The sequence below is a fragment of the Petaurus breviceps genome, unplaced genomic scaffold, assembly GCF_028583685.1.
Source record: "Petaurus breviceps papuanus isolate PSGF00001 unplaced genomic scaffold, PetGlider_PUasm1.0 154, whole genome shotgun sequence".
Classification (NCBI taxonomy): Eukaryota; Metazoa; Chordata; class Mammalia; order Diprotodontia; family Petauridae; genus Petaurus; species Petaurus breviceps.
This window is the reverse complement of record NW_027185715.1, coordinates 2,345,370-2,372,533: the sequence shown is the minus strand read 5'-3', so window position 1 is coordinate 2,372,533 and position 27,164 is coordinate 2,345,370. Positions and strand designations below refer to the sequence as shown.

Genomic DNA, 27,164 nt, shown 5'->3' with positions numbered 1-27,164 from the left:
ATGGAGGGAGAGAGAGAGAGAGAGAGAGAGAGAGAGAGAGAGAGAGAGAGAGAGAGAGAGAGAGAGAGAGAGAGAGAGAAGAAAAACAGGAAGAGAGGAAAGAAGGGATGGTTAGCTAAGAGAAAGAAGGGGGAAAGGGAGAAAAGAAAGAAGGGGAGAGAAAAAAGAAGAGGGGAGAGAGAATAGAAAGAGAAAAGACAAGGGAAAGAGAAGACAGGAAGAAAAGAGGAAAGAAGGGATGGTTAGCTCAGAGAGAGAAGGAGGAGAAAAGGGGGAAGGGAGAAAAGGAGAGGGAGAGAAAAGAAAAAGAAGAGGGGGAGAGGAGGGGGGGCAGTGAGAAAGAGAAAAAGATATGTCTGTGAGTACTGGTGTGGCTTAGGCTTTTATTTTTTCCAGGGACATTTTTAGTGCTACCCTTTATAATGTGCCAGGAGAGAATCTGACACCAGATGGCTTGTTTTTGTTTTTTTTCCTTGTGTTTTTTTTTTATTTTTTAAGGAAAAAAAAATCAAAAGGGAGGGTGAAAAATATTTTCCAACTGGTAGTGCTGACAGCATTTTGGAAAAGAGGCCCAGGGAACTGTGGAGAAGACATTTCATAGAATTATAGAATTTTAGGACTGGAAAAGAGCTGCATGCTCAATTTCTGTCCAATCTTCCTCCTGCCTTCAACTCTGCCACCCAGGAGTCCACCACAAATGAAAGGCTGTATTAGAGCCTGTATTATAAATGAGGTGAAGGAGATGTCATCTTAGGAAACTGCTTTCCAGATTCTTGAGTTTTCTTCAAGTTCAATCTGTCTCCTTTCCTGAGAAGAGGACAGGCCCTGAAGAGAGAATCTTCCAATTTTTAGATGCTTACACCATTCCTGGTTTCATACTAAAATAGATGATGATAAGATGATCAGAGAAATACCTGGAAATTCACAAACTACAGCTTGGTCCCTGAAGAACATCCAGGGAAATTGCCAACTAGACAGTGTCTTTTCTGGAATTTCCCTCAAATCAGAACCCAAACTCATTTCTTGCTTGAAGGAGGCTAATGAAGATGGAGCCCTTCACTTCCAGAGTGACAAGTATTCTTCATCCAGAGCCTTGATATATTGTGTAGAATATTGGATTTGGAGTCAAGGACCCAGGTTCCAGTATTACCTGCGTGACCCCAACAAGTCACTTAAACTCTCCTGGCTTCACTTTTTTCACCTGTAAAATGGAGGAGGGCTAGATTGGATGAACTTCAAGGTCTCTTTTTGTTCTGTATATGATCCTATGGTCCTTTAAGAATAATCCCCAATGAGGTCCCTCCTCAACTTCTACACTGAATACTGAAAGGATGGGGGTGGGAGGAGGCAAGGAAAGTGCTTTCCTGTGCACAACAAGGGGCTGAATACAGCTCGACCTGACCTGATCAAGCAGAAATCAAGATCGCTGGAGGAGCAAAGGGACAATAGCTCATTCTTTCTCTCTCCACTCACGTGGGGGGTATGGTCTGTTTTTCTGCAATTTGCCAAACATTAAACTAACCATCAGTTAACATTAATCCCAGGTAGTCAGGGATTAATCCTCCAGTAGGGGATTTTAGCCTTGGGTCCCTGAACTTGACTCTAAAAAATATTTTGACAACTGTGTTTGAAGATACTTGTTTTCCTTTTAATCATATGGATTTTATTTTATACATTTAAAAACTTTATTTTGACAAGGGAGTCATAGACTTTCCAGTCCAAGACTTTCCATAGCACAAGTAGGATTAAAAAACCCTGTTTAGAGAAAGAAGCAGCCAGTCCCGATGTATTTACTGTGTGCTTTAATAGACTGAAAGGTCTACAAAGGTAGGATCTGTTGAGGAAAATAGACTTGAAACCATATTAGTCAACATTTATATATAGCATTTGAAGATTTGTAAAGTGCTTTACATATATTATCCCATTTGATTCTCATAACAGCCCTGTAACATTGGTACTGTCATGATCCCCATTTTACAGATGAAGAAACAGAGGCACAAAGAAGCTAAATGACTTATCTAGATTCACACAGCTAGTAAGTGTCTGAGGCAGGATCTGAACTCATATCTTCAATCAGTCAAATGACTAATATGTGCCAAAGACTATACTTGGCATTGGGGATACAAAGAAAGATAAAAGAGTTTATGGTCAGGGTCTAGCACTGGGCCACCTAGGTCATACAAGACTATGTTTCTTAGTACTATCAAAGTTTAGCTAAAGATGAGTTTGGAAGTATTGGAAAAAGCTTCACAGAGGAGGAGTATTGGAGTAAGGATTTGAACCCAGGTACTCTGACTTGATACATCATATTTACCACCATACCAACTGCATCCATCCCATTGACCAATCCTCCATCACAGTATTTCCCAACCCAAACTGTTTAGTAAGACATCAAAACTCTGCTTCAAGGAGTATTCTAAAGCTAAAGATCCGGGACTGAAGCCAGAGAGGGAAGCAAGCAGGAGCCAAGGGTAATAGGAGTATGCAGCAAGAAGTTTTGTTTATATGTTTTAAGAAGGACCTAAGACAGAAATAAAAGCCTAATAAGTACCAAAATATAAATAGCTGCCCTTTTGTGATAGCAAAAAAAAGAACACAAAATGGAAACAACGTGAGTGCCCATCATTTGGAAAATGGCTAAAGAAACCATGGCACATAGGATAATGCACAGTAAGAAATGATAAATGGAAAAAATGAGAAATGCAGGAAAATTCGTATGAATTGAGAAAGAATCAAAGAGTAATACAGATACCAATTGCAACATTATGGATGGGCAGAAAGTTGTCAGTCTTGGTCATAGTATTAAGTGATTTTGCTTAACTGCCTGAAACAGAGAACTTCAGAGGAGAACACAGACTTGGGTAAATTATGTGATACAGGTAACATATGCAACAGAAGTCCAGAATAGTATGAATTCATACCTAGAATGTAAACACTTTGAGGGCAGGGCCCATGTACAATATAACGTACAGATATATGAGGTTCTGCCATAGTGCCTAGCATAAGGAAGAGCCCTGAAGAGTAACTCCCAAAATACTTGTTGGTTGGTTGAGTCATTAGCAGGAGGGCAGGCAGGGTTATGATATGATGGATGCCACATTATAGGAAGATAACCTGGATAGGAGGAAAGCTGGAAACTATGGCTTTGGCAAAGATGACAAAAAATAGCAAATGTTGGAGGAGTGGTAGGAAGGCAGGCACACTAACAGGTGCTGATAGGGCTGTGAATTGGTCCAGCTGTTCTAGGAAACAATTTGTAATTATAGTAAAAAAAAAAAAATCACTAAACTGTACATACTCAGTGACCACTATTAGGCATAAGACTCCAAAGAGGTCAAAGACAGAAAGGTACTGAAGATGCAAAAATTTGCATAGCAGCACTTTTTGTAGTAGAAAAAAAGTGAAAGGCAAGTAGATGAATGGCTCAACAAATTAAGAAGAGCAGAATAAAAAAAAAACCAGATGAACCCGAATATTAGAGATTACAGTATTAATGTGAGGCAGCTGGGTGGCACAGTTGGCTAAGGCTCTCGATCTGAAGTTAGGAAGATCTGGGTTCAAATCCAGCCTCTGACAGTAGTATGACCCTGGATAAGTCACTTAACCTCTGCCTCAGTTTCCCCAACCTTTAAAAATGGGGATAACAGGAGCGGCCAGGTAGCACAGCAAGTAAGAGCACCAGCTCCAGTGTCAGGATGACCTGGGGATCAAATCTGGGCTCAGATATTCAGCACCACACCCAGAAATAACTGGCCGTGTAACCTTGAGCAAGTTACTTAACCCCGATTGCTTTAAAAAAAAATGGGGATAACACCTACATCCATCCTGTAGGGTAGTTGTGAGGATAAAATGAGATTTTTTTAAGTATGTAGCACAGTGCCGTGCATATAGTAGGTGCTATATAAATGCTTATTGCCTTTCTCCTTCCCCCTCCATTGAAAATTCAAAGAGAATCCGATCAAGTACCTTTCTTAGCTATGACTTGGGAGAGAGCTGACAGTCAGGTATCATAGAACAATGAGCTATGAGTCAGGAAGGACTGAGTTCAAATCCTGCCTCAGTCATTTAGTAGCTGAGTGACTCTGGGCAAGTCAGAGTCACCTCTCTGTGCTTCAGTTACCTTCACAAAATGAGAAGGATTAATCTATGATCCTATGATGATGCTTGCCCAAATGGGGATTGAGACAATCAAATGCTCCAACTGTGATCTCATAAGTTTGGGAATTCTCTCCAACAATGCAGATTTGCACCCATCCATGCTTGCACTTTTGCCCTATGGCTGGGGAAGGTTAAGAGGAAGTCTACTAGATGTGTCAGAGATCCCTCCTCAACTGTATAATTCTTAGCATCCTCTTCCTCTTTTTCTTGCCACTCTCACCAATACTCTTAAGGTGACAGGGGCCACGTAGCCCACTCTTCCAACTAACTCCTTTTGCATCTTCAAGGAGAACCCAGGAGCTATCCTTCTACAAAGCTGGCTTCATTTATAGCAAGAACATCAAGATCTTGGGGCGGCCAGGTAGCACAGCGAGTAAGAGCACTGGCCCCAGTGTTGGGATGACCTGGGGATCGAATCCGGGATCAGATACTTAGCACCACACCCAGAAATAACTGGCCATGTAACCTTGAGTAAGTTACTTAACCCCAATTGCTTTAAAAAAAAATCAAGATTCTGTATGAATGACTCTTCCACCAATATATCCACTTGTTAGTCACTGAACAAGAATCACACAAGGTGAGTACCAACGGTCAAGTTTTATTTTTCATACCTTCTGCCACCATCACTGAAGAAACAGAAAAAAGCCACACAGGGTGGAGGGCCGGTTTTTCTTTCTTTGCTTGATAGGTTGGCATGGACAAAAAAGCTTCATCCCCATAATTAGCTAAGCTGGTTCTCAGAAAACAGATTCGGTCTGTTGCCAGGGCCATTCTCAAAGCTTCTCCAGCACAGAATGACCTGCCAGCATATGTGATCCACTGACATAGTCTTGGGAACCCCAACGTCACCTCCACACCACAACGAGTCATAATAGTGGTACCTTTATAAAGGGTCATCTTTACAGAATATGTGAATAGACTGTCACAAACAATATTTCTAAACCACTGCAGTAAGGATTATAAGTCCTTAGACACCTGAGATCATAAAATAACAATACAAGGGGGTTGTTAGAGGCCTCTGACTCCACCAGTGAGCCCTTATTCTTTTGCCCTGATCAACCAGGTCCTGGAACAATAATCATCTTGAGTGTGATGGGCCCTTTAATAGAACATCAGGAGGGAGTTTTGTGAAAGCCCTCACATTCTACTCAGAATCCTGGGATAGATTCACCAGCCAACTTCCCCGAATAACAAACCAAAGATCCTTTTTACCCTCTATCTCTTCCTCTGCTGCTAACATATACCTACCCCTGCCTTAGGGTGTATGAGGTGTTCAGGAAGACGACTGCCTCTGGTGTGATGACTTGCCAAGTCCTTTTCAAGACTACTTATCTGTTTTTGGTGTCTACCAGATTTGTCCAACTCTCACCTGTGACTCCAAGAAGCTGTAGCATGCTCAGTGGCCACACCCTGATAAACCGGCTCAGCGGATGGGTTAAATGAGGTTGAATATAATAACCAACAGACCTCAAACCTGTTGGTGAGTTAGAGAAATGTCTACTGCAAGCATTGAAAGACTTCTCCTGGAGATGAAAATAGTTTGTTCCAACAGCCATAAAGGGGACTGAAGCAGGTACTATGGAGCACTGAGAGCTTGGTCGGACGTTGAAGATGGCTAGTCATCCTGACTTTTGTCCTTCCACTGGACTTCTATGACTCAGGAAGAGACAGTAAGGCCAAGGACTTTGTGCAGCTCTGCGTCACTTAAATCCAATTCACCAGCAAGTCAATACATCACCCGTGAAGTCATTGGTCCTCTTTGAAAATGAAGGACAAAGGGGCAGCCAGGTGGCTCAGCGAGTAAGAGCACTGGCTCCAGTGTCAGGATGACCTGGATCAAATCCGGGCTCAGATACTCAGCACCACACCCAGAAATAATAACTGGCCATGTAACCTTGAGCAAGTTACTTAACCCCAATTGCTTTAAAAAAAAAAAAAAGAAAATGAAGGACAAACAACAGCAACCCCTTGTCTCAGAACATACTTTCTTCTTCTGTTTTCCTCACTTGCTATAAGCCCCTTCCTGTCCTCAATGGAAATAAGAGTAATGAGGTAGGAGGGGGATATGGCTTGTTTGGAATTGCAGCTCGATGGGAAGACCCCTTTCCATTCCATCACTACCCCACTTCCAGTGGGCCCTCTGGAACACTCTGTCACAATCTTCTTACTGCTACTGAAACCTGCATTTCACCTAAGACATCATATTTCCCGCTGCCGTCTTCCATCCCTGCAGGAATTCACCTTCAAATCCTCTCACCTCAGTGAGAAAGGAGATGGAAAATGTTCCTTGCTCTCCAATTCAACTTCCAGACTATAAGTCTAACACGACCATTCCACTTCTCTTTCAAAGTTTTTGCCAAATGATTATGCCACCCTCTCCAAAGTTTTGATACTTTCCTATTTCACCATTTCTATCCAGGCAACATACTTCTACCTTACTTGAATTCAACCCCTAGCTTGCTTCCCTCTACATCTCATTTCTTGTCATTATACTTGGTAGTGTCAGTGTTGACTACACCCTTCCATTCCCTCCAGACAGGCTTTCCTTCTTTTTAATGCCAAACTTTTTGAATGAGTGGTCCTCGCTCCTTTTTTTTCCTTACTACTAACTCTATGCACTCTGTCTTCTCTGCCCCTAACATTCTACAGACATGTTTTTTTCAAAGGTTGGGAAATTCTCAGAAGATGACAGAATAGGTCAGAAAATTCCAGGCTCTCCAAATTTCCTCCACAAATAGAACATGACCTCAAAATGAACATCAAGTGGCAAAAATAAGGGAGTAACACAGCTCTTCTCCTAAGACAACTTGAGAGGACCTCAGAAAAGATAGAACTTCCAGGGGCTGGTGTGGAATATAGACACCTCCAGGCCCACTCCAATAAAGGAACAAACATCAGACCCTGGGAGAAGCTGTCTTTAAACTCCAAAACATTTTTTCATTCTTCATTCTTCTTGCCATATGTAACATTTGACATCACTGAATACAATCCATTTCCTTCCTTGAATACTTTCCTTCCTTAAACATTTTCTTCCTTGACTTCTGTGATATTTCACTACATACTTAACCCACACCCACCAACACAGGTTTGTTGCTGTCATCTATGATGTATCTCTGAAACATAACTTCTACCTTACTTGGTTTCAGTATCTAGATTCTTGAACTAGTCCCTCTTCTCTCATCTTCAATCACTCCCTCTCTACTGGCTCTACTCATACCCTCCTAATCCTCAAATCTTTCCTAAAAACTCTTCCCATGATACTGCTACCCCTCAGTCTGTCATCCCAACTCATTCCTCCCCTTCCCTGCCAAATTTATAGTAGTCTCCAGTCACTGCCTCTCTTTCCTCACCACCATCCATTCTTCAACCACCTGCAATCTAATTTTGTCAACTATTCATTCCACTGAATCTACTCTCTCCAAGCTCAACAGGGACTTCCTAAATTAAAAATCCATAGCCCCTTCTAAGTTCTCATATGCCTTGACCTTTCTACCACATTCAAAATTGCTGACCAGCCCTTCCTTGATGCTCTCTCCACCTTTGGTTTTCCTGATTTTTCTAATCTAGGAAAACCTAAATTCAAGTTTTACCTCAGAGCTTGGTCAAGTCACTTAATATCTCAGTGCTCTAGACAACTTTTAAAGATTGAAGTAAACCTTCTTTGTGTGTCTTGGGCCCCTCTAGCAGTCTGTTTTAAGCCTATGGACCACTTACCAGAATTTTTTTAGTGATAATTGAAGGAAATTATAAGTCTCAGAAGTTTGTGTAATTTTTTTTCCCATCCAGGGACATGATGCCCTAAAATCTATCCACAAACAGTTGAGTTTCCATGGACTCTAGGTTAAGAACCCCTGCTCTAAGAATATAAATTAAATAGAAGGGTCTAACCTTCATGAGTACAAAGAATTCCTAACCTGGGGATTCCCTATACCAAAGAAATCAAAAGTTTAGTTATTTCTTCCCACCCTCTAAATGGGACCATCTCCCTCCCCCAAAGTTTGGTCATTGGACCTCTTCTCTTCTCTATACTTTGCCATCTGACTCACTCCCAATGGCTTCAGCTATCACATCTATGTGCAGGACTCCCAAACTGATACCTCCATCTCTTGACTGACATCTTCCCTATGCTCTTATCCTGCATTTTGAGCTTCTCTACCTGGATGTTCTACAGAAACCTAAAACTCAACAGGCTCAAAACCAGTCATCATCTTTCTCCTAAAACCTGCCTTCATTCCTACCTTCCCTATTTTTGTGGATAGTATCCCCATCTTTGACTGACCAAAAAAAGTCAAGCTAAAGCTTGCATATACAGAAATGGAAGCCATTGTGTTTCCATCACATGAACCTGGTTTGCAATTTGTAGTTATCTGGCTCTGTGACCATCTGAACTATGCAGCCTCAGGCTCTGATGCTTCCAATACAGCCCTGAGAAAAATGGGGAAGAAAGCTGACCACCTTACGAGCCCTCCAGAAAGTCTGTTGAAAATCCTGCAAATCAACAAAAATGACCAAATATGGCAAACAGTCAATGTTGAAAGGTTTGTGGAATGGTAGGCACACCAATGCAATAAATTGCTGGTGCAGCCATGAAATGGTACAACCATTTAGGAAAGCAATTTGAAATTATGCTAATATAGTAACTAAAATGTCCATAACCTTTGAACCAGGAACTCCATTACTGGGTTTATAGACCGAGGAAGCCATCATTAAGAAGGAAGTCTCCATATACACCTAAATATTTATAGCAGTGATTTTTGTAAGATCAAAGAATTGAAAACATCAGTTGAAGAATGGCTAAACAAATTGTGATACACGAATTTAATGGAATGTTATGATCCTGTAAGAAATTATATATGTGATGAATACAGAGAATTATGGAAAGATTTATACAAACTGATGCAGAGTAAAGTAACGAGAGCCAAGAAAACAATATACACAACAACCACAACAATGTAAATGGAAAGAATAATTACACACGAAAAATTAAAAGTAAATGTAACAAAATTATAAAAATCAGGCATGACTTAAATGAGCAGATATGAGAAGATACCCCTAACTCACCCCTTTGTGGAAGTCGGAGGTCTACAGGTATTACATATTGTATGTGTTTAATTTTTTTTTTCCATTGTATTGATCAGTTGTGTTGATGGGATGGCCTTCTGGGAGGGGGAGGAGAAGGGATAATGGGTTTAACTATGATGATTATAAGAAACAAAATATCGATAAATTTTATTTTAAAAAGAGAAAGCATATTCAGTCTCTGGATAACATTATAGCAATCTATTCTTACAAAGTATCTACATATACAATATTTCATTTGATCCTTGCAACAACCTTGTAAAGTAAAGAAAAAATAAAGAAATTAAGACTTAGAATGGTTAAGATCACACAACCAGTAAGTGGCAAATGTGAGGTTCAAACCTAGTTCTCCTAACTACCAATTCAGCACTGGACCCTGGTTACCCCCTGATGTGATAGTATCAAAATGCAGCTCCCCTAGGTCATTCCTAATTTCAGAAGATAAGTCATTTGAACTTTTTAGGGGTAAGCAGGTGGTTTTATATAGTTTCTCCATTCCTTATGGCCCCTTCCTCTGACTGGTTCTCCTTTTCATTCCGGGCTCCACTCTTGCATCTCTAGACTTCCAAAAAAATTTTAATTAAAAAGGAACAGAAAAAAAAATCAGCAAAACCAGTCAATACATTGTAAAATAATAACAACGAAATCTAACACTATATATAATGTTCCATATCCATGGATTACTGCCTCTACAAATGAGTGAGGTAGGGAGGGGAATCTGTTTTCTTTGGGACCATGCTTGTTCTTTGTAATTTTGTAACATTCACTTTTGATTATTTTGTGGCAGTTGTTCCTTCCACTTCCACTGTTGTATCTGGAGTATACAATTTTCTCAGCTTTGCTTACTTCAATCTTTTATCAGTTCATGTAAGTCTTACCATACTTCTTTAGTAATAAATTAATAATTTAATAATAATAATTTAAAAATTGATAATGCTTACAGTTTCTTCCAGCACAATAATAATCCTTTATAAATTCATCTATCACAATTTGTTTTGTCATTCCCAATCAATGGGTGTAAAAGATGATTTCTAGTATACTTGATTTCAAGTGCACAAGTGACTTCTAACTCAGGGGTTACCTTTCTTTTTGCCTTTTCTCAGGGAATATCTTTCTTTTGTCATGGATCCCTTTGGCAGACTGGTGAAGCCTATGCAGTCCTTCTCCAGGGTCTAAAGTACACATGATGACAAAGGAAACTGAAAGTTAGTGATAATAAGGATGTAATTTTGTTTTTCCAATGCAAGTTCACAGGTCCCCTAAAATCGATCCACAGACCCCAGGTTAAGAATCCTTACTCTAACCTTGTGATAGGAGAAATTACCTCATCCCTTCTAGGGACACAAGTTGTTGAATTTGAAACTAAGCTGGGCAACTCCTCCTCACCAGAATCAAGGTGGCTTAGGAAGCTTGCATAGTCAAAGTGTTCATTGGCCAGTAGAGCTGAGTCTGAACCCAGAGATCCTGACTTACAACAGCCAATCTAAAAAGGAAAACTCCACCCAGCAGCAGGGGAAAACCATAAGCAGATATCTCCAAGGGTCCTGAGGCAGACCTCTCAGATCTTTTTGACCTGGTGATAAAAGATACATCAGAAGAGCTGGGAGTTCCAGAGAGAGGAAGGGGATGAGGAAAAAGAAAAGGTGTTCCAATCACTTGCGATCCACCTGAAACCCATCCCACCTTCTACAGAAAGCTTTTCCCAATTCCTCTAAATTCTAGTGTCTTTCCCTTATATATATTTAATATAGTTTGTCTGTACATAGTTGTTTGCTTATAATCTCCCTCTATTAGACTGTAAACTCCTTGAAGGCAGAACTATCATTTTGCCTTTTTCTTAATCCCCAGTTCAGTGTCTGGTAAGCTTATCAATAAGTTTAACATGCTTATTGACTGACTGGAAGAAGCAGGCCTCCTCCCTCTGCAATGACTTGGTCACCACACCAAGAACAGGAGTACCCACGACACGGAGAAGGAGGAGGGGCAGAGGGAGGAGGACGAGCCAGCAGCAAATTCTGGCAGATGCAGCAAGGTATGTTTTGCTGTGGTGAAGTAACCTGTAAACACAGAAACAGAAACTCTATCTGCTCCTATCACTTCCCTATTTAGGAGCAGGGCTGGATCTTACAGCTCTATTAACAGGCTGCCTCTGAGGGCACCACATCACGAGCCCTCACCTTTACTATATAGGTCATCACCCTTCCAGCAATTTATCCAATGGGAAGGCAGGAATCTGAGAACTCATTCCTCCCTGCCTTTCTTTCCTGTTTTATTTATGTTTGCCCTTATCTCTGAATAACAGTCAGGCTATAACTTCCCATTTGACATCCATCATAGAGAAAAGTTATGCTTCTGTCTCCTCCTTTTCCCATTCTTTCCCCCTCCTCTCCTCCTCTGTTGGTGCATGTGTTTGTGTGTTTGTCTCTCCATTTCTCTACCCACCAGACTCTCTTTTGTGCTTCTCTGAAACAGGGGTCCTTAACTTTTTTGTGTCAAGACTCTGGCTGTGTGGTGAGGCTTATGAATCCCATCTCATAATAGTGCTGTGTGTTTTTTTTTTAATTCATAATGGAAGGAAATGCTAAATTTAATTAGAAGACAGTAAAAATTAAAATGAAACTTTTTTCCCATTCAAGTTCCTGGACCCCACACCTGAAATTTATTCATAGACCTATAGATGGGTGGATCTCAGATTTAGAAACCCTGCCCCAGAGCCTTTTCCAAATTTCCTGTAGTAGAATAGAATGTCTAGGTTTTAGGATTAAAGTAGTGGGTAAGTCCATCTCAGGAATCAAGGTTAGGGGAGGCCCAAAAGAAATGCCTTTTTTCCTGATCTTCAGAAAACTGCTAGGGAAAAGGTCATTTTTATGTTTCCCCTGAACAGTTACAGCCCTGGTATCCAGTATAGGTGTCCAAAGGGGAATGCCTGGGGAAAATGCAGGTCAACATCAAAGCCACTCTTCATTTTCTCCAGTGGTTAGGAAAAGTCTTGCAATTTAACCTCCAAAATCCCAGATGGTATGTGCCAACAGCAAGTCTGGGCATAGTATACTCTGTGAGAGACCACACTAGAGTTTCATTAGGCACTAGGAAAACCCAATTCCAAACTCTTCTTGGAGTATCTGAGTATTTATAGATTTAAGGTCTCCTAGGTTCTTAACTTGGGATCCACAAACCCTTTTAAGAGCTCCATATTTGGTACACATTTTGTGATTCACCAAGGGGGATCTGAAACCCAAGGGGAATGTGGATGATTTCCCAAAGTAGACTCAAAGTGATTAAAAAGTAGAGCCAATAGTCTGTGACACAAATCATTGTGTGTCACTAATACCGTGTTTCCCCGATAATAAGACCTATCCCGAAAATAAGCCCTCCCCTTACTGTCTAAGATTCCTCTAAAAATAAGCCCTCCCCCAAAAATAAGCCCTATTGTGATTGCTACTGTAGTGAAGGTGATCCCCTGCGCTACACGCTACACTCCGAGCTGCATCCAATCAGAGCTGCAGCAGTGAGCGCGTCATCCTGTTCTTCCCCAGTGATTTGCTTGCTGGCGCCATTGAGAGCAGTGCCTCGGAGGAGAGCTGAGGCAGGACAACATAAGCCCTCCCCTGAAAATAAGCCCTCTGGTGTTTTTCTTTCCAAAAAAAAATAATAAGACAGTGTCTTATTATCGGGGAAACACGGTAGAGCCGGCATTTGCCAGCTAAAAAGACAATACTTATTTCTAAAAATATACGAGCATTTTCTCTTATATTCATGTGAATTTGCTCATTGTATATACATGTAACATAAGAAGAAATGGAGTGTAATGAATGTTGTTATTTGAAGGCCACATACTCTGATTCTACGGGATCCCTGGAGGGAAATATTTTAGGGGGTCCATTAACTGGATAAGGAAATAAATTACATCTTTATTCTCACTAAATGTTGGCTTTCTTTGCCATCTTACGTATTTTTTACTGTCCTAAGAAGGGATCCATAGATTTCACCAAACTGTCTAAGAGGTCCATGACACAAAAGTTAAGAACTCCTATAGAAGACTATAAACTCCTTAAGGTAAAGGTAGGGACTTATTATCTTTGTATCACTTCCAACTTTGAAGTATGTCTGTACTTTGGTTGTTGGTCTGTTGAGCTCATTGATTTGGGAACTCCCTCCCAGAACCTTAACTAGGAAATGTTTATGCCCAGGGTTAGGACCGCGAATCATAAAAAAACGGGACAAGCAGCTCAAAGCTGACCTCAGTTCGGAGGGTAGTGGCTTCATGATACCAGTGTGAATCTCATACTGGAAAGGTTAAAGGTGGGAGGGGTGGGCAGAAAGGAGGCGAGACTTTAGACACCCAATAGTTTAATTATTCTTGCTAAATAGGCTTACATTCTCTACTGAAAGTAGCACCCTCTAAATTTGGTGGCTCTAAACTGAGTATGCTTGCATTCAGTACCCCGGGAGCAAATAAAGCTCCATTCCCTGAACCCTAGTTACATCTCTGCTCTCTGCCATGGTGTGTATTGTAACCCATCACCCATCCACACCTCATCCTCTTGTCCCAGTGTGTTAATTTCTGCCCCACCCCCAAATCACTTGACACCATATGTATAGCTAATAGAGTATGTAGACCTTTTCATCAATTATCCTTCTTTCCTGCTACATGACTGGCCCATCTCCTTTTCTAGTTACACACCTATCTCTCTGTCATCAGCCTTGATAAGGCCTTTTGGTGTGTTGTCTTCCCTATTAGAATGTAAGTGCCCCATTGGCAGGAACTGTCTTTCTTCATACTTGTATTTGTATTCTCAGAACTTAGCATAGTGATATTTGATAAAGACTTGTTGCTTGAATGAACTTTTCCTGTGCAGCTCCATGTTGGCAACATGTTCAATTCAACTGTAACATGTTTTGCCCACTATGTGCAAGATGCTACACTGTGAGAGATACAAAGACAAGAGTCCCTGGGGAAAGAGGAGAAACTATAAGCTAGTAGACGACTAAGAAGCCACTGAAGATTGTCAAAGATGGCAAAAGATGGGAATAGTCAATGTTGGAGGGGTTGTGGAAAAATAGGCACACACTATATATAGTTCATAGTGGAGCTATGAATCAGTACAACCATTTTGGGAAACAATTTGGAATTATGCAAATAAAGTGACTAAAATGCCCATATACTTAGATCCAGTAATTCCATTATTAGGCTTATATCCCCAAAAGGATATTGATAATAAGAACCAAAATATTTATAACAACACTTATTATGATAGCAAAGAATTAGAAAGAAAATAGATGCCCATTGATTCAAGAATAGTAAACAAATTGTGGTACATAAATGTAATGCAATATTGCTTTGCTATAAGAAATATGATGGGCAGGCACTAGCCCTGAATAGAGCATCTGCACTGAAGTCAGGAGGACATGAGTTCAAATCCAGCCTCAGACACTTAACATTTACTAGCTGTGTGACCTTGGGCAAGTCACTGCCCAATTGCCCTACGTTCCTCCCTCCAAAAAGCAAATATATATATATGATGAATACAAAGAGACATGCAAAGATTCCTCAAAAACTGATGCAGAGTGAAGTAAGCAGAACCAAGATAATACACACAATATCTGTAACTATGTAAACAGAAAGAACAATCACATAAAATCCCAAAGTGAATGTTGCAAAATTACAAAGAACTTCAGTGGCTGTAAAGAAGATATGGGAGATACAGGGGTAGTGTAGTCAGTCAACAAACATTTATTAAGCACCTAGTACCGTGTTTCCCCGATAATAAGACCTATCCCGAAAATAAGCCCTCTCCTTACTGTGTAAGATTCCTCTAAAATAAGCCCTATTGAGATTGCTACTGTAGTGAAGGTGATCCCCTGCGCCACACGCTACATTACGGTACCCTCTGTATGCACTGTCCCCCCCAGCCCCCGTGAAACGCACGCCGCTCTCCGCATCCAATCAGAGCTGCAGCAGTGAGCGCATCATCCTGTCTTCCCCAGTGATTTGCTTGCTGGCGCCATTGAGAGCAGTGCCACGGAGGAGAGCTGAGGCAGGACAACATAAAAACCCAGTATGTAAGCGGGAGTGAGGGGGCATGATGGAGGATAAAAAGGGCATGATGGAGGAAAAAAGAACTCAGGGGGCATGATGGGCATGACAGAATTCAGGGTATGGACACTTATGACTATGTTGTTGAAGATGACATGATCATTATTGAATAAAGGTACATTTTTTTGTTCACATTTACCTGTTTATTAAAATTGCTGTCAATGTTCATTAAAATAAGCCCTCCCCTGAAAATAAGCCCTCTGGTGTTTTTCTGTCCAAAAAATTAATAAGACAGTGTCTTATTATCCGGGAAACACTGTACACGTGCCAAGCACTGTGCCTTTAAGCTTCAGTGACTTACAAAACCAACAATAACAACAGAACAATCCCTTCTATCTAGGAGCTCACAATCTTAACAGTGGAAGACTCAGAGCCTGAGGGCAGGAGAAAGGCCCCAAAGAATAAAGGCAGGAGAGAAAGTAAGGGATGGGCTGGTGGAGGCCCCCTTCTTAAATGGAGCATCTAGCTGGGACTCTCTGCTCTCCAACTCCAATCTGAGGGAGGAAGGGGGCTCCAAGGGCAAGGGGTACTGACTAGATAGGAGTTTCAGGGTTGATGTGATCTTGCAAGATAATGAGGTTCCTAAGGACATAATAAAGTATAGAATATTACCCGGATTTTCAAAAATGTATTTTATGCTGATGTTTTTTTCTCTTGGGTACCGGGAAAAATTATGACAGTGTAAAAAATGACATCGATAAAAACATTTTATTTTTTTGGAGGGTGGAAGGCAGGGCAGTTGGGGCTAACTGACTTGCCCAAGGTCACATGGTTAGCTTCAAGTGTCTGAGTTTAGATTTGAACTTGGGTTCTCCTGACTCCAGGGCTGGTGCTTTATTCATTTTGCCACCTAGCTGCCTCAAACTTTACTTTTTTTTTAAAGAGGCCATTGTTGCAGTAGTACAGGCAAGAGGAGATAAGGGAGGGCTTGAATTATTACTTTACTGAGTAGACAGAAGGGACAGATACGAGAAATGTTATAATCAACAAGTCTTTTTCTTTTTTTTTTCTTTTTGTGGGGCAATTGGGATTAAGTGGTAATCAACAAGTCTTGACAATTGATGGGCTATGGGGGTTCTGGGGAGGTAAAAAAAGGAGAAGAGAGTCAAGGAAGACTCTTTACAAAGTTGCAAACCTAGATGACTGTAAGGATCCTTGTACTAATCAACAAAAATAGAGAAGCTCTTGAAGATGGATGGGTTTGGGAGAAAATGTAATGACACATATTAAACAGCTTTATTTCCTGCCCATCTCCATTGCTCTTTGGTGACAGCCAGGCAGCCTAGGGGAGAGAATTTTGGATTTGGAATCAGAAAGACCTGCATTCAAATCCTACCTCAGTTATTTAACTGGTACCTGTACATAACCTGGGTAAGAAATTTAACTTCTTTATGTGCTTTATTCAGTTTCCTCATTTGTAAAATAGTCCCCAGCTTTGTAAGGAGATAGCACATAACAAGAACTTTTTGTAAATCTTAAAGTTACAATATAAATACTAGCTATTATTGTTAAAAAGCTCTCTACCTTGATTTCCTCATCTGTCAATTAAGGATAATTATTATGCCTGCCCTATTCCCTGGGACCATTCTCCCCAACATCAGCAACAACTAAATGGACCATGTGCCCTGGCCAGAGACTGAAGATCAGGAAGATTTGAGCTTGAGACAAGAGTTCCCTTATGCTGTTTTGGCAATCTAAAGATTAGACAGACCAGCAATAGTGACTTCCTCAAGGGAGCCTCAAGGCCTGTAGGGAGTTGTTACCACAGGCCCATTACTCCTTCCAGTTTGTATCCTAGGTATTCATTCACACTCTCTTGCATGGGATCTCAGAGGTATTTCTGTCCATTCCCAGAGTCTTCATGATTCTCACACCGGACTGGGATCTTCTGGGAGTCAGGGGCTATGTACACTCCTAAGTATCTCTTATAGAAAGTAGGATAGCCACTATAAGACTGTATACAAAGATGGCTCGGAGCCACATTGTTGGCTAAGAACCATGTAAAGAAAGGTGGCAGGCGGAAGCCCTTTGATTAGAACAGGGCAGGGAGATAAAAGGATTTTCCAGCAAAATGAAAATTTGGACATTTTACCAAGAGGGGAAAAAACATTCAACCCCCATTTGAAGAATAATGAAAGATAAAAGATGTTATTCCTTCCTTTCTCCTTAATTAACCATTTTAAAATTGGACCTGCAGTTTTAGTGGTGTAGGGAGGATCCTTCTCTACTGGCGATGGTGTGCACTTTCTGTGCAGGTTATATGGTCTTCGTTGCCAAGAGCGATGAACAGTTTCATTGACTTGGCCAGGATCACAAACCAGGTGAGAGAGAGAAGGGGAGAGGGAGAGGGAGGGGGAGGGGGAAGGGGAAAGACAGATTTTGTGTGTGTGTATGGTTATCCCCAAGTCTTCCAGACTCCTAGACCATCTCTCTATCCACTATGCTAGGAAGCACCTGATTAATGAATCTAGAACGTGCAAAAAACCCTGTTTTAGAAGTAATATATAACTCCCTTATTCATAAACTCTGACCTCAGCAACACTCAGCAGCATTCCGGTACACCCCTAACTTCCTACTATAGTTATTTGTGTTTGTGTTTTTGCTAACTAGATTGTGAACCCCAAGAAAGCAGTCTCTCCTCTTTGTTCTCCTCTGTACTTTCTAATCCCTCAGCAGCTCTGAAAACAATAAATCCTTAAGGTTTGTCAAATGGAAATGAATGATCTCTCAATTGCTTAACTTTATAACTTAGGTCACTTTGAGTTAGGGGATCAGGAATGGACCTGTGATTTCATTAATACAGAGAAATCTAGATGAGAAAATTCCCCCCTTACAAGACTGGTCAGAACCTTTTCTGCTAAAACTATCTATATCACCGAGAAATTTAAAACATGACTTGCCCAAAGACACACAACCAGATAAGACTTGAACCCTGAGACTTTTCAGCTTGAAGTTTTCAGCCACATTGCTTTAACAAAGTGTCTATCTATTCACTTTGATTATATAAAACTATTGATCAGAAAGGTGGATTAATTCAGTACATCCCTTAAGAGTGAGTGTTTTTTTTTATTTTTGTCTTTCTAAGTCTAGAGCCCATAGAGTGTTATGCATATCTTTTTTAAAAATGCCTGTTTATCTGAGGTACCACCTCACACCCATCAGATTGACTAACCTTATGAAAAAGGAAAAAAGACAAATTATGGAGGGCATGTGGGAAAATAGGGACACTAATGCACTGTTGGTGGAGTTGTGAACTATGAACCATTCTGGAGAACAATCTGGAACTAATTCCCAAAGAACTATAATCCCCTTTGGCCCAGCAATACCACTACTAGGTCTATATCCCAAAGAGATCAAAGAAAAGGGACAAGGACCTACATGTACAAAAATATTTATAGTAGCTCTTTTTGTAGTGGCAAGGAATTGGAAACTGAGGGGATATCTGTGAATTAGAGAATGGCTAAACAAGTTGTGGTTTGTACAAGATTGTAATGTAATACTATTATGCTATAAAAAATTACAATCAGGATGGCTTCAGAAAAAACCTGGGAAGACTTACAGGAGCTGATGCAAAGTGAGGTGAGCAGAACCAGAATAGTGTATACAGTAACAGCAGTATTGTAATGATGATCAACTGTGAAAGGTTCAGAGTACTAATCAATTCAATGATCCAAGGCAATTCCAAAGGACCCATGATGAAAAATGCTATCTACTTCCAGAGAGAAACGAACTTCTGAGTACAGACTGAAATATATTTTTTCACTTTATTTTTCTTGCCTCTCTCCCTCCACACAGACCCACATACAACATAGCTAATGTGGAAATATGTTTTGTCTGACTTCATACATATAATGGGTATTGTAGTTCTTGTCTTCTCAATAGGTAAGAGGTGGAGAGAGGCAAAGAATTTGGAACTGAAAATAAAAATTAACAAAAAATTAACCAAAAAAATGCTTATGGATCGATTGAAAAATTGGACTTGAAAGTCAAAGAACCCAGGCAAACTTGAATCAGCCTCCTATACTTACAAGTTGTAGGGCTACAGGCTTAAAAGTCATTCACCTCACCCCATCCTCACGCTCCCCCTTCCCCCACCAATGCAGTTTCACTGGTGAAATGGAGAAAACAATATTTATACTACTGAGTACCATTTTTTTCCAGGATCCTAAAATGTTTAGGTATCATTTTTAGTGCAGCACTGGTCCCAAAGCCCATTGGCATGGAACTCTGTCCTCACTGACAGAAATGAATGCCCTGCCCTGTGTGAGGGAGAGGGGGGTGAAGTTAGTGAGAATGAGAGCTCTCCTCTCTCATTAGTTACATTAGTATACTGAAATGGCATTACTATATAGATGGGCACTCATGTACTTGTTGTGAATCCTCAAGCACATCACATAATTAAGATAATGTATGCAAATGTGTTCCAGAAACTCTAAAGAGTTATTAAAATATAATTAGTGTTAATAATTATATGTCTCTATGTCATTTCCTTCCCCCCCCCCCCATATGGATGGAGTTTGAAAGGATGGCAGAATGGCTTATGCTGAATTGAATAACAATTATATGTAGGGCTAAAGTCACATATAAGGTTATAGACTGTAATCTGTTCAGGAGGGAAAAAAATCCACAGGAAGCCCAACCCTTATCTTCTAACTGGAGGATGAAAGAAATTTCACAGCTAGGGAGAGTAACAATGAAATTGTAGCCAAGCTTGGCAGTGAAGATGGAAATTTTAAAGTGAGTGAGACAGTCTCTGCCCTTGAGGAGTTTCCATTCTACTAGGAGAATACAACGTATGTTCGTGGATAAATAAATACAGAATACATCCCAAAAAAATCACTCAGTAAATGGTTGAGGGCCATTAAAGACCTGGGATATCAGGAAAGATCTCTTGAAGGAGGTGGCTGAGCCTTCTTTAAAGGAATTCCAAGAGGCAGAGGTGAAGAAGGAAACCGTTCCAGGCATGAGGGGCAGCAAAAGCACAGAAATAGGAGACTGAATGTCATGTCACGGATATGAAACAGCAAACAGACATTTTTGGCTGGACTACAGAGTACATGAGGAGTAAGGTGAGTTAGGTGCAAATAAGCCTAGATGGGCTGGGTCCATATTGGGAAGGACTTCATGCCAAACAGAGAAGATAGCTAGAACATTTATTAAGCACTTACTATGTTTCAGGCAAAGAACTATGACTTAATATGTATTACTAAGGAATATCAATTCATAAGTACTCTTATCTGGGAATATTAATTTGGCAACACTATCCAGACAGTTTGCAAAAGGGAGAGACTGGATATGGAGAGACCAATCAAGAGACTACTACAGTAGACGAGGCAAAAAGGTGTCTGAGGGACTAGATGAAGATAGTTGTCATTTAAGTAGAGAGAAGAATGGATTGGGAAAATGATGAATCAAATTAAGACTCAACACCTGAGCGGCTTTGGGGTGTGGGATTGAAAAATTAAGGATGACTCCTGGATGAATGGTGGTAGGTATCCCCTCAACAATAAACCATAGAAATTTAACAGAAGGGTGGATTTAAGGGAAAACCCCCTACCCCAAGGAAGTATCCAGAAGGAGGGGGCCAACAAAGGTCAAGAAAGGATGAGGATCAGAAAAGGCCTAGCTGCAGTGTTTGACACTATTAATACCACTAGCACCCTTCTGCACACTCTCCTTCTGGGGGTTTCTACATGCTGCCCTGTTATCATTCTCTTGCTACAAATTACTTGTTAACCACGATGTTTCAATGACTGGCAGGGAGTAAAGCCACAAGGGGCTGAAAAGTTAAGTGGGAGGTGAGAAGGTGGAATTTAGTAGAGAATAGCTTTTTTTTTCCCCTAAGAGTTTGACTGTGAAAGGGAAGAGAAACATGGTTTTAGCCGAAGAATCGAATCGTGGGATCTAATCAAAGGGTTGTTTTGTTTTTTGGAATTTTTTTTTTAAGGCTGGGAGAGATCTGGTCATGTTTGTTGTCAACGAATAAAAGAGATTGGCAATTAGGAAGAAAGAGGTTATCTAAATCATCTGAATAGAAGACCCCTGAGCCAACAGGATCAGTTTTCCAAATCCAAAAAAAAAATCAGAGGAGCCTCTATAACACAAGATTTAGGCCCTAGCTAAAGGCCCTTCCAGTTCTAAATCCTATGATTCCATAATTAGAAACCGGCCCGGTCTTGAGCAAGAGGAAGGAAGGGGAGGGAAGATCCGAGCTTGTATTTGAGAAGATATTCACAACTGTGGGGCTTTTGGGGAGGGGGGGTAATAAAAGGTAGGAAGAAGGGAGACTGGGGGGAATTCCCTTGCTCCAAGGTTCTTCCCTCGGAACTGCCTGGCCTCGGGGACAGGGAGACCGAGCAAAAGGGACTGGTGACTTCCTGGGTCCCCGTACGCGCCATCAGAAGAGCTGCACAAGGCTCGGACGGGCTCGCTGTGCGCTTGTCCTAGCTAGCATCCATGCCTGGGATCCCTTCAGTCCTTCAGGACACCGCCCCAAGTTGCTCAGCCTCGGGGACCCCGAGAGGCGGAGTCACCGAGGCGAGGTGACCCATACTGACAGCTCCTCTCCAGCTCCGGAGCGCTGAAAAAAATTTTTAAAAATCGGATTCATGGACTCTGTGTTTAAATAGGCAGGGGGCGTGGCTAGAGACAGGAGGTAGAGCCTGGGAGTCGGAGAGGCGTGGCTCGAGACGGCTGGAATGTTGTTGGGTCCTCGCACCGCATAGTAAAGCAGGGCCACGCCCTCTTTCTCCAGCCTGGCCAATAGGAGCGCCTGAGCGGTTTCAAGTCTCCCCCCCTGACAGCGAGCCCGCCTCCCACCCCACCCCCCTCCGGGATTCGCTTTTTTTTTTTTTTTTTTTTTTTGGATAACAAAATTGCTAAATTCCCGGAAGCTTCGCCAGCCCAGCCCGATCACACGTGAGGGGGCCAGGGACCAAGCTCTCTGCCCGAGCGCGGGTGGCTCAGGCCGGGTCGCGGAGCGGGAAAAGCCGGGAGGAGAGGAGAGTTGGGAAGAGGAGAAGGAGGAGGAGGAGGAGGAGGAGAAGGGGGAGGAGGAGGGGGTGGGTACAGCAGCCGCGGGTTGTTTATCTGGAGTACGGGAGGGGGGGGCCTGGAAACTGCCCCGTGTCCCATTTCCTCCTCTTGTTTTCGCTCCGGATTCTCCATGTTGGACCCCAACTGAGGAGCCCGGAGCTGCTGCCGGGGGATCCGGGCTGGGGGGACCTGGGGGGGGGTGGGGGGGAGCCGCTGCCCGGGCCGCCGGCCCTCCTTGCAGGCCGCCTCCCTTCTCTGCCTTGGGGAGGGGACCGAGGGGGATGTGAACAGACCGAGGAGCCGCCTCCGCCGCCGCCGCCGCCGCAGCCCCAGAGCCGGCCCCCGCCCAGGCCCCCCGTCCCCGCCCGCCCGCCCACCCATCCCGGGCCCGCGGGGTTGTTAGATGGAACACGGCTCCATCATCACCCAGGCGCGGAGGGAAGACGCCCTGGTGCTCACCAAGCAAGGTAAGGCCGGCAACTTCGCAAAACTTTGCAGCCGCCGCCGCCCCCTCCAGCCCGCGGCGCCCGAGCCGGGGCCGGGCCCCCTCAGGCCCACGGCTGCCCCCGCCGGGTCCCTGCGCCGCGCTCGTCCGGGGAGAAGGGGCGGGGCGTCCCCAAAGGGGAGCGGGGGATGGAATGGCCCCAGCGACCTCCCCCGCGGAGGGGCCCGGGGCGGCCGCCACCGCCCGGGGGGGGGGGGGGGGGGGGTCTGCGCGGCAGCTGTCACCCAGGCCCCGGCCTTCCGCCCCCGCCCGAGGGGGGTAGGGGGGGAGGAAGGGGCGCCTCGGGTGGGCACCCACGCCGGGAGGCCCCGCGCCCGTCCCGCCCACTCACCCCCCAGCCCGGCCGGGCCCGCGCTCCATGTGGGGAGGGGGCGTTTTGGCATGGGGTGGGAGCTAACACGAAGCAGGAATCCTGGTGCCCTCGAGCGCCTCCCCATTTGGGGAACCCCGAGGTCCTCCCTGCAGCCCCGGCTGTGGCCGTGGTCGTGCCCGGCTAGAACTTGGGACCCAAGTTCGCAGCCCGGGGGCCCGAGGATGGAGAGGGGGAGAAGACGGAGAGGGCGGTCTTGGCCCCACGAGCATCTCCACCGGGAACGGCTCCCCAACCCCACCCATCTCCGCCCCCGCCCGAGGCCCCCGCGCTCGGCCCTCGCCGGGTCCCCGTCCCGCCCGGCCGGCCGGAGAGGAGGCCCCTCCTTCGCGTCCCTCCCCGGCCGGGCTCCCCCGGGAGACCGCGCCGCACAGAGCCGCGTTTGTTTAGCTCGGGAGCTCGTGTCCCCGGTTACATAATGCGCTGATGCCATCAGAGCCCGGCGTGGTTCTGAGTCGCGCAGTGAGAAAGTGGGAGTTTTCCCGGGTCCAGCTCCTGGTTTCTCCCCGGACTGTGGACCTGTCAGAGGGAGCGGGGAAGGAGGCAGGGTCTCCCACGGCCGGGTCTGGCTCCCAGACTGGGGGCGGAACCGGCCAAGGAAGGGAGAAGCATCGTAGGTTTTTAGGGCTGAAAGGAAGGGAGGGAGGTCATGCATTTTAGGTCTTTCAGTTTCCAAACATCCCTTCCTTTGGGAAAGGAACGAGAGGAAAATGGGTGGAAACTGTCTTGGGGAGGAAGGAGGTATAAATATTAGAAAAAAATCCTTCTGGGAGGAGGAAGGGAGTTCTTTTCGGTGGGTCAACCTTTAAATCTGAAGTCACTGGGTCTGCCTGGGCCAAGAAGAGGGAGTTGCTCAGTACTTGGTGGGGAAGGAGTAAATATTGTTGAGGGAAGGGCCTTTGAAATAAAAGATTAAGTTTAGACACCCTTGCTCTGATGAGGGGGAGAATGTGCCATTCATTCCTGTAGAGATCTAAAGTAAGACATTAGAGAGGGTATTTTGATGCAGGGAGTGTGGAGATTTTGGCTCCTTGTACCATGCCTGAGCTGTGGGTAATTAATGTCCCTTCACATCACTCCTGCTATTAATAACTCTCACTGTCTGAGATTTACCCATTCTCCCAGTGTAACTGCCCCAGAGTGCTTGTCATCCATTACTCAGGGCAGATAGAACAGGTTTGGTGGGTTTTGGCCATTCCTGGGCTCCATTCTTTGAATGAGCTGGGGTTTAGTTCGTGCCCCCTTCATGCATCTCTCTCTCTTCTCTGCCTAAGCTGACCACTTCCTCAAGTAAATATGTCTTCCCAGTGGGCAAAAGCTTTCTAGAGAACCACATACCGTGGTTACACCGGGGTGTCCAATTTGTGTTTAAAAATTGTTTGTTGTACTTGCAAACTCAAATCTGTTTCCTCCATATGAGAATTTAAAATCTTTGACTACTAGGATTTGTTGTACTTTATTCTTGAACTGTGTTGTCTGATTGTGATCCTGCCTTCACTTAAGATGAAGCTGGAGAGGAGTCAAGACCTCTAGCAACTTGTGATGGCTTGCTGAGGTCCAGAGAGGTGGGAATCCTTCCTGATCATCCTTAGAGGAGAGGCCCCCAGAAGCCTGGCCTCTCTCATCTGACATGATTAAAAGGTAGAGAAGGTATCATGTATATGATGCCTCTACCCCTTACCTCCCCTCCACCCCCCCCCCCATACACACATAAGGTAAATGAGAAGTACTAGATAATTTATCACACTGAGAACACTTTTTGCCTCCTTAAGGTTTATTTATGGTTCCCTCAATACACTTCTGCCCTGCAACTAGTTGTTACTGGAGTTTGGGGGGGAGGTCAGTACCCAGCAGTCAAAAGGAGACTTGATGAAATTCTGCTAATTATAGAATCAGTATGTGAGCTGAAAAAAAGTTGTATAAGCCACTCAGCCTCACCACCTCCCTACAGAGGAGGAAACTGAGGCCTAAGGTCATACAAGTAGTACAAGTCATTTTTGTTGTGATGAATATTGAAGAAGACTGGAGATCATAGAATCCAGCTCCTGGGTGGCAGTTAAGTTGTTCACATTGGTTAGTTTTTCTTGGGTAGCTCTCTGCACTTGCCTCAAGACAGATAAGAGCTTTCAAACCAGCAGGTTAGTCACACACTCTCCCCAACCTTCTTCTGTACCATTACATTCCAATGTAACCTCTTAGTTCTTTTCAGTCTGGTACATCTGATCCTAACATAACAAATTCCAAGTCAACTTTAGGACAGTGCCAGACATTGCCACTAGTAAGTCTAATAAATGCTTGTTGCTACTTCAAGTCCCTTGTCTTTAGCCCACTGAAATTGGGATAAATGACATTTGGAGGAGGAAAAAGGAGGCCTGGGGCAGTTTACTCTTAGTTAACAAATTGTTCTTAGCGAAGGTTTGTTCAAAAGCATCTGTATTTTAAAATAAGGGGAAAAAAAATTTAAATATGTGTAAAAATGATTTTTAAAGATTTAAAATATAGAAGCCTAAAGCTATTTATATTTTATGTAGTTGTTTATCTGAGCATTGAGGCTCTTGCCTAGGGTTTGTTGATGATTCAAAAGTAATTACAGAAAAAAACTGAGCAAAATTCTTGAAAGCAGTAGAGGGAAATGTGTTCAGCTTCTCAAGACAGATGAGAGGAATGCCTTTTTAGGGCTGGGCATACCAGGGCCTTTTAAACACTGGACTGTCTTCTGCTGATAATGTTTAAATGTCAAAATGTAATTTTAGTAAAAAGAGACTGTCCTGAGATTAACTTATTTTGGAGGGAGTGATTGCCTAGATGTGTGTCTGGGGAGCAGAGGAGAGTTATCCCTAAAGCAGACACACCCAACATAACCCCAGTGAACAACACACACACACACACACTCCTTGTTTGACTTCTGTGGTCATTCCCCTCAGGGAGAGAATAAACCTATGTTTCCTGTTGTCACATCAGGAAACTGGCATTGATAGTGAGGATGGATTCTTCTGAATCAGGAAACCTAAAATATGAGCAGCTTAAAATAAGTGCTACCTTTTTCTAGTTTGTTTTCCTGGCTTGTGTAAGGAAGAAAACCCAGCTTCTCTCAGGAGAAAACAAAACTAAACCCAAAGACATTTCCATTGCATGTACTATTTAAAAAACAATAGCAATAACAAAAAAACCCATAGAACCAAGAAAAGAATCTGTATTTGGATCTGAGCACTTGACTTGTTTAGTTGTCATACTGGGAAGTCTTCTTTCCCACCGTCAGCAGTTTCTAGAATTCAGGGCCCTGCTTCTCGTGGGACAGCTCCCTTCCCTTTCTCACTCTGGCTTCACCCTTTCCTTTTGGCCTCATCCAGACAGGCTTTTTCTTCTGTCTCCCTTGGAGCCTTCCCAAGCAGCCAGATCCCTAAGGGCTGGTGCTTGGCTTTGCTCACTGTTTGAGAGCCTACCTTCAAGAGTCAATATTAACACAGCACTTGGGGGGGGGACCAAACTTGGATGGGTTTGCTGCTGTTCAGTTGATTGATTACTGGTTTGGAGTATCAAAGAAAGCCACTCCCAAGGTCTTGGGGTACTGTCCTCAGCAGCATTTCCTGTCGTCTCACTTCCCAGCTCTCTCCAGGAAAGTTATGGGAACAGAAAGTCCACATACTATAGATAAACCTTCCTGTCAAACTCCACAGAACTTAGGGATTTCTTCCCTTTTGTCAGAATTAGTATTTTGTTAGAAATCCCAGTCTGCAGGACCTAAAGGTAAAAAGCAGAGCTGCTGCCCCAACCTCTCAGTAACAAATTAACAAGAGAAAAGCAGGAGTCTAAAACCCTATCAGTGAAGGAAGAAGGGAAACACAACCCCCCCCAAATTCTTTCCCCGGAAACCTCTCTTATGGACTGTTTTTTTCTTCCTTCTGGCTCCAGTGTTTACA

The 27,164-nt window shown here is 43.3% G+C and overlaps 1 protein-coding gene and 1 long non-coding RNA gene across 2 annotated transcripts in view; one reads left to right on the top strand and one right to left on the bottom strand.

Moving 5' to 3' along the window:
• Positions 1-8,961: 8,961 nt before the first annotated feature.
• On the bottom strand, positions 8,962-22,925 carry LOC138155337 (uncharacterized). The gene is made up of 3 exons (XR_011166804.1): positions 22,829-22,925; positions 10,319-10,409; positions 8,962-9,799 (listed from the first exon to the last, which is right to left on the bottom strand). It is a non-coding gene; the product is annotated as an uncharacterized lncRNA (long non-coding RNA).
• The window catches only part of CTDSP2 (CTD small phosphatase 2), a 29,760-nt gene continuing 25,313 nt past the window's right edge, over positions 22,718-27,164 (top strand). The window contains exon 1 of the mRNA XM_069080516.1: positions 22,718-22,836. Coding sequence (XP_068936617.1) covers positions 22,773-22,836 — 64 coding nt within the window. The 5' untranslated portion in view covers positions 22,718-22,772. The remainder of the gene's footprint in view (positions 22,837-27,164) is intronic.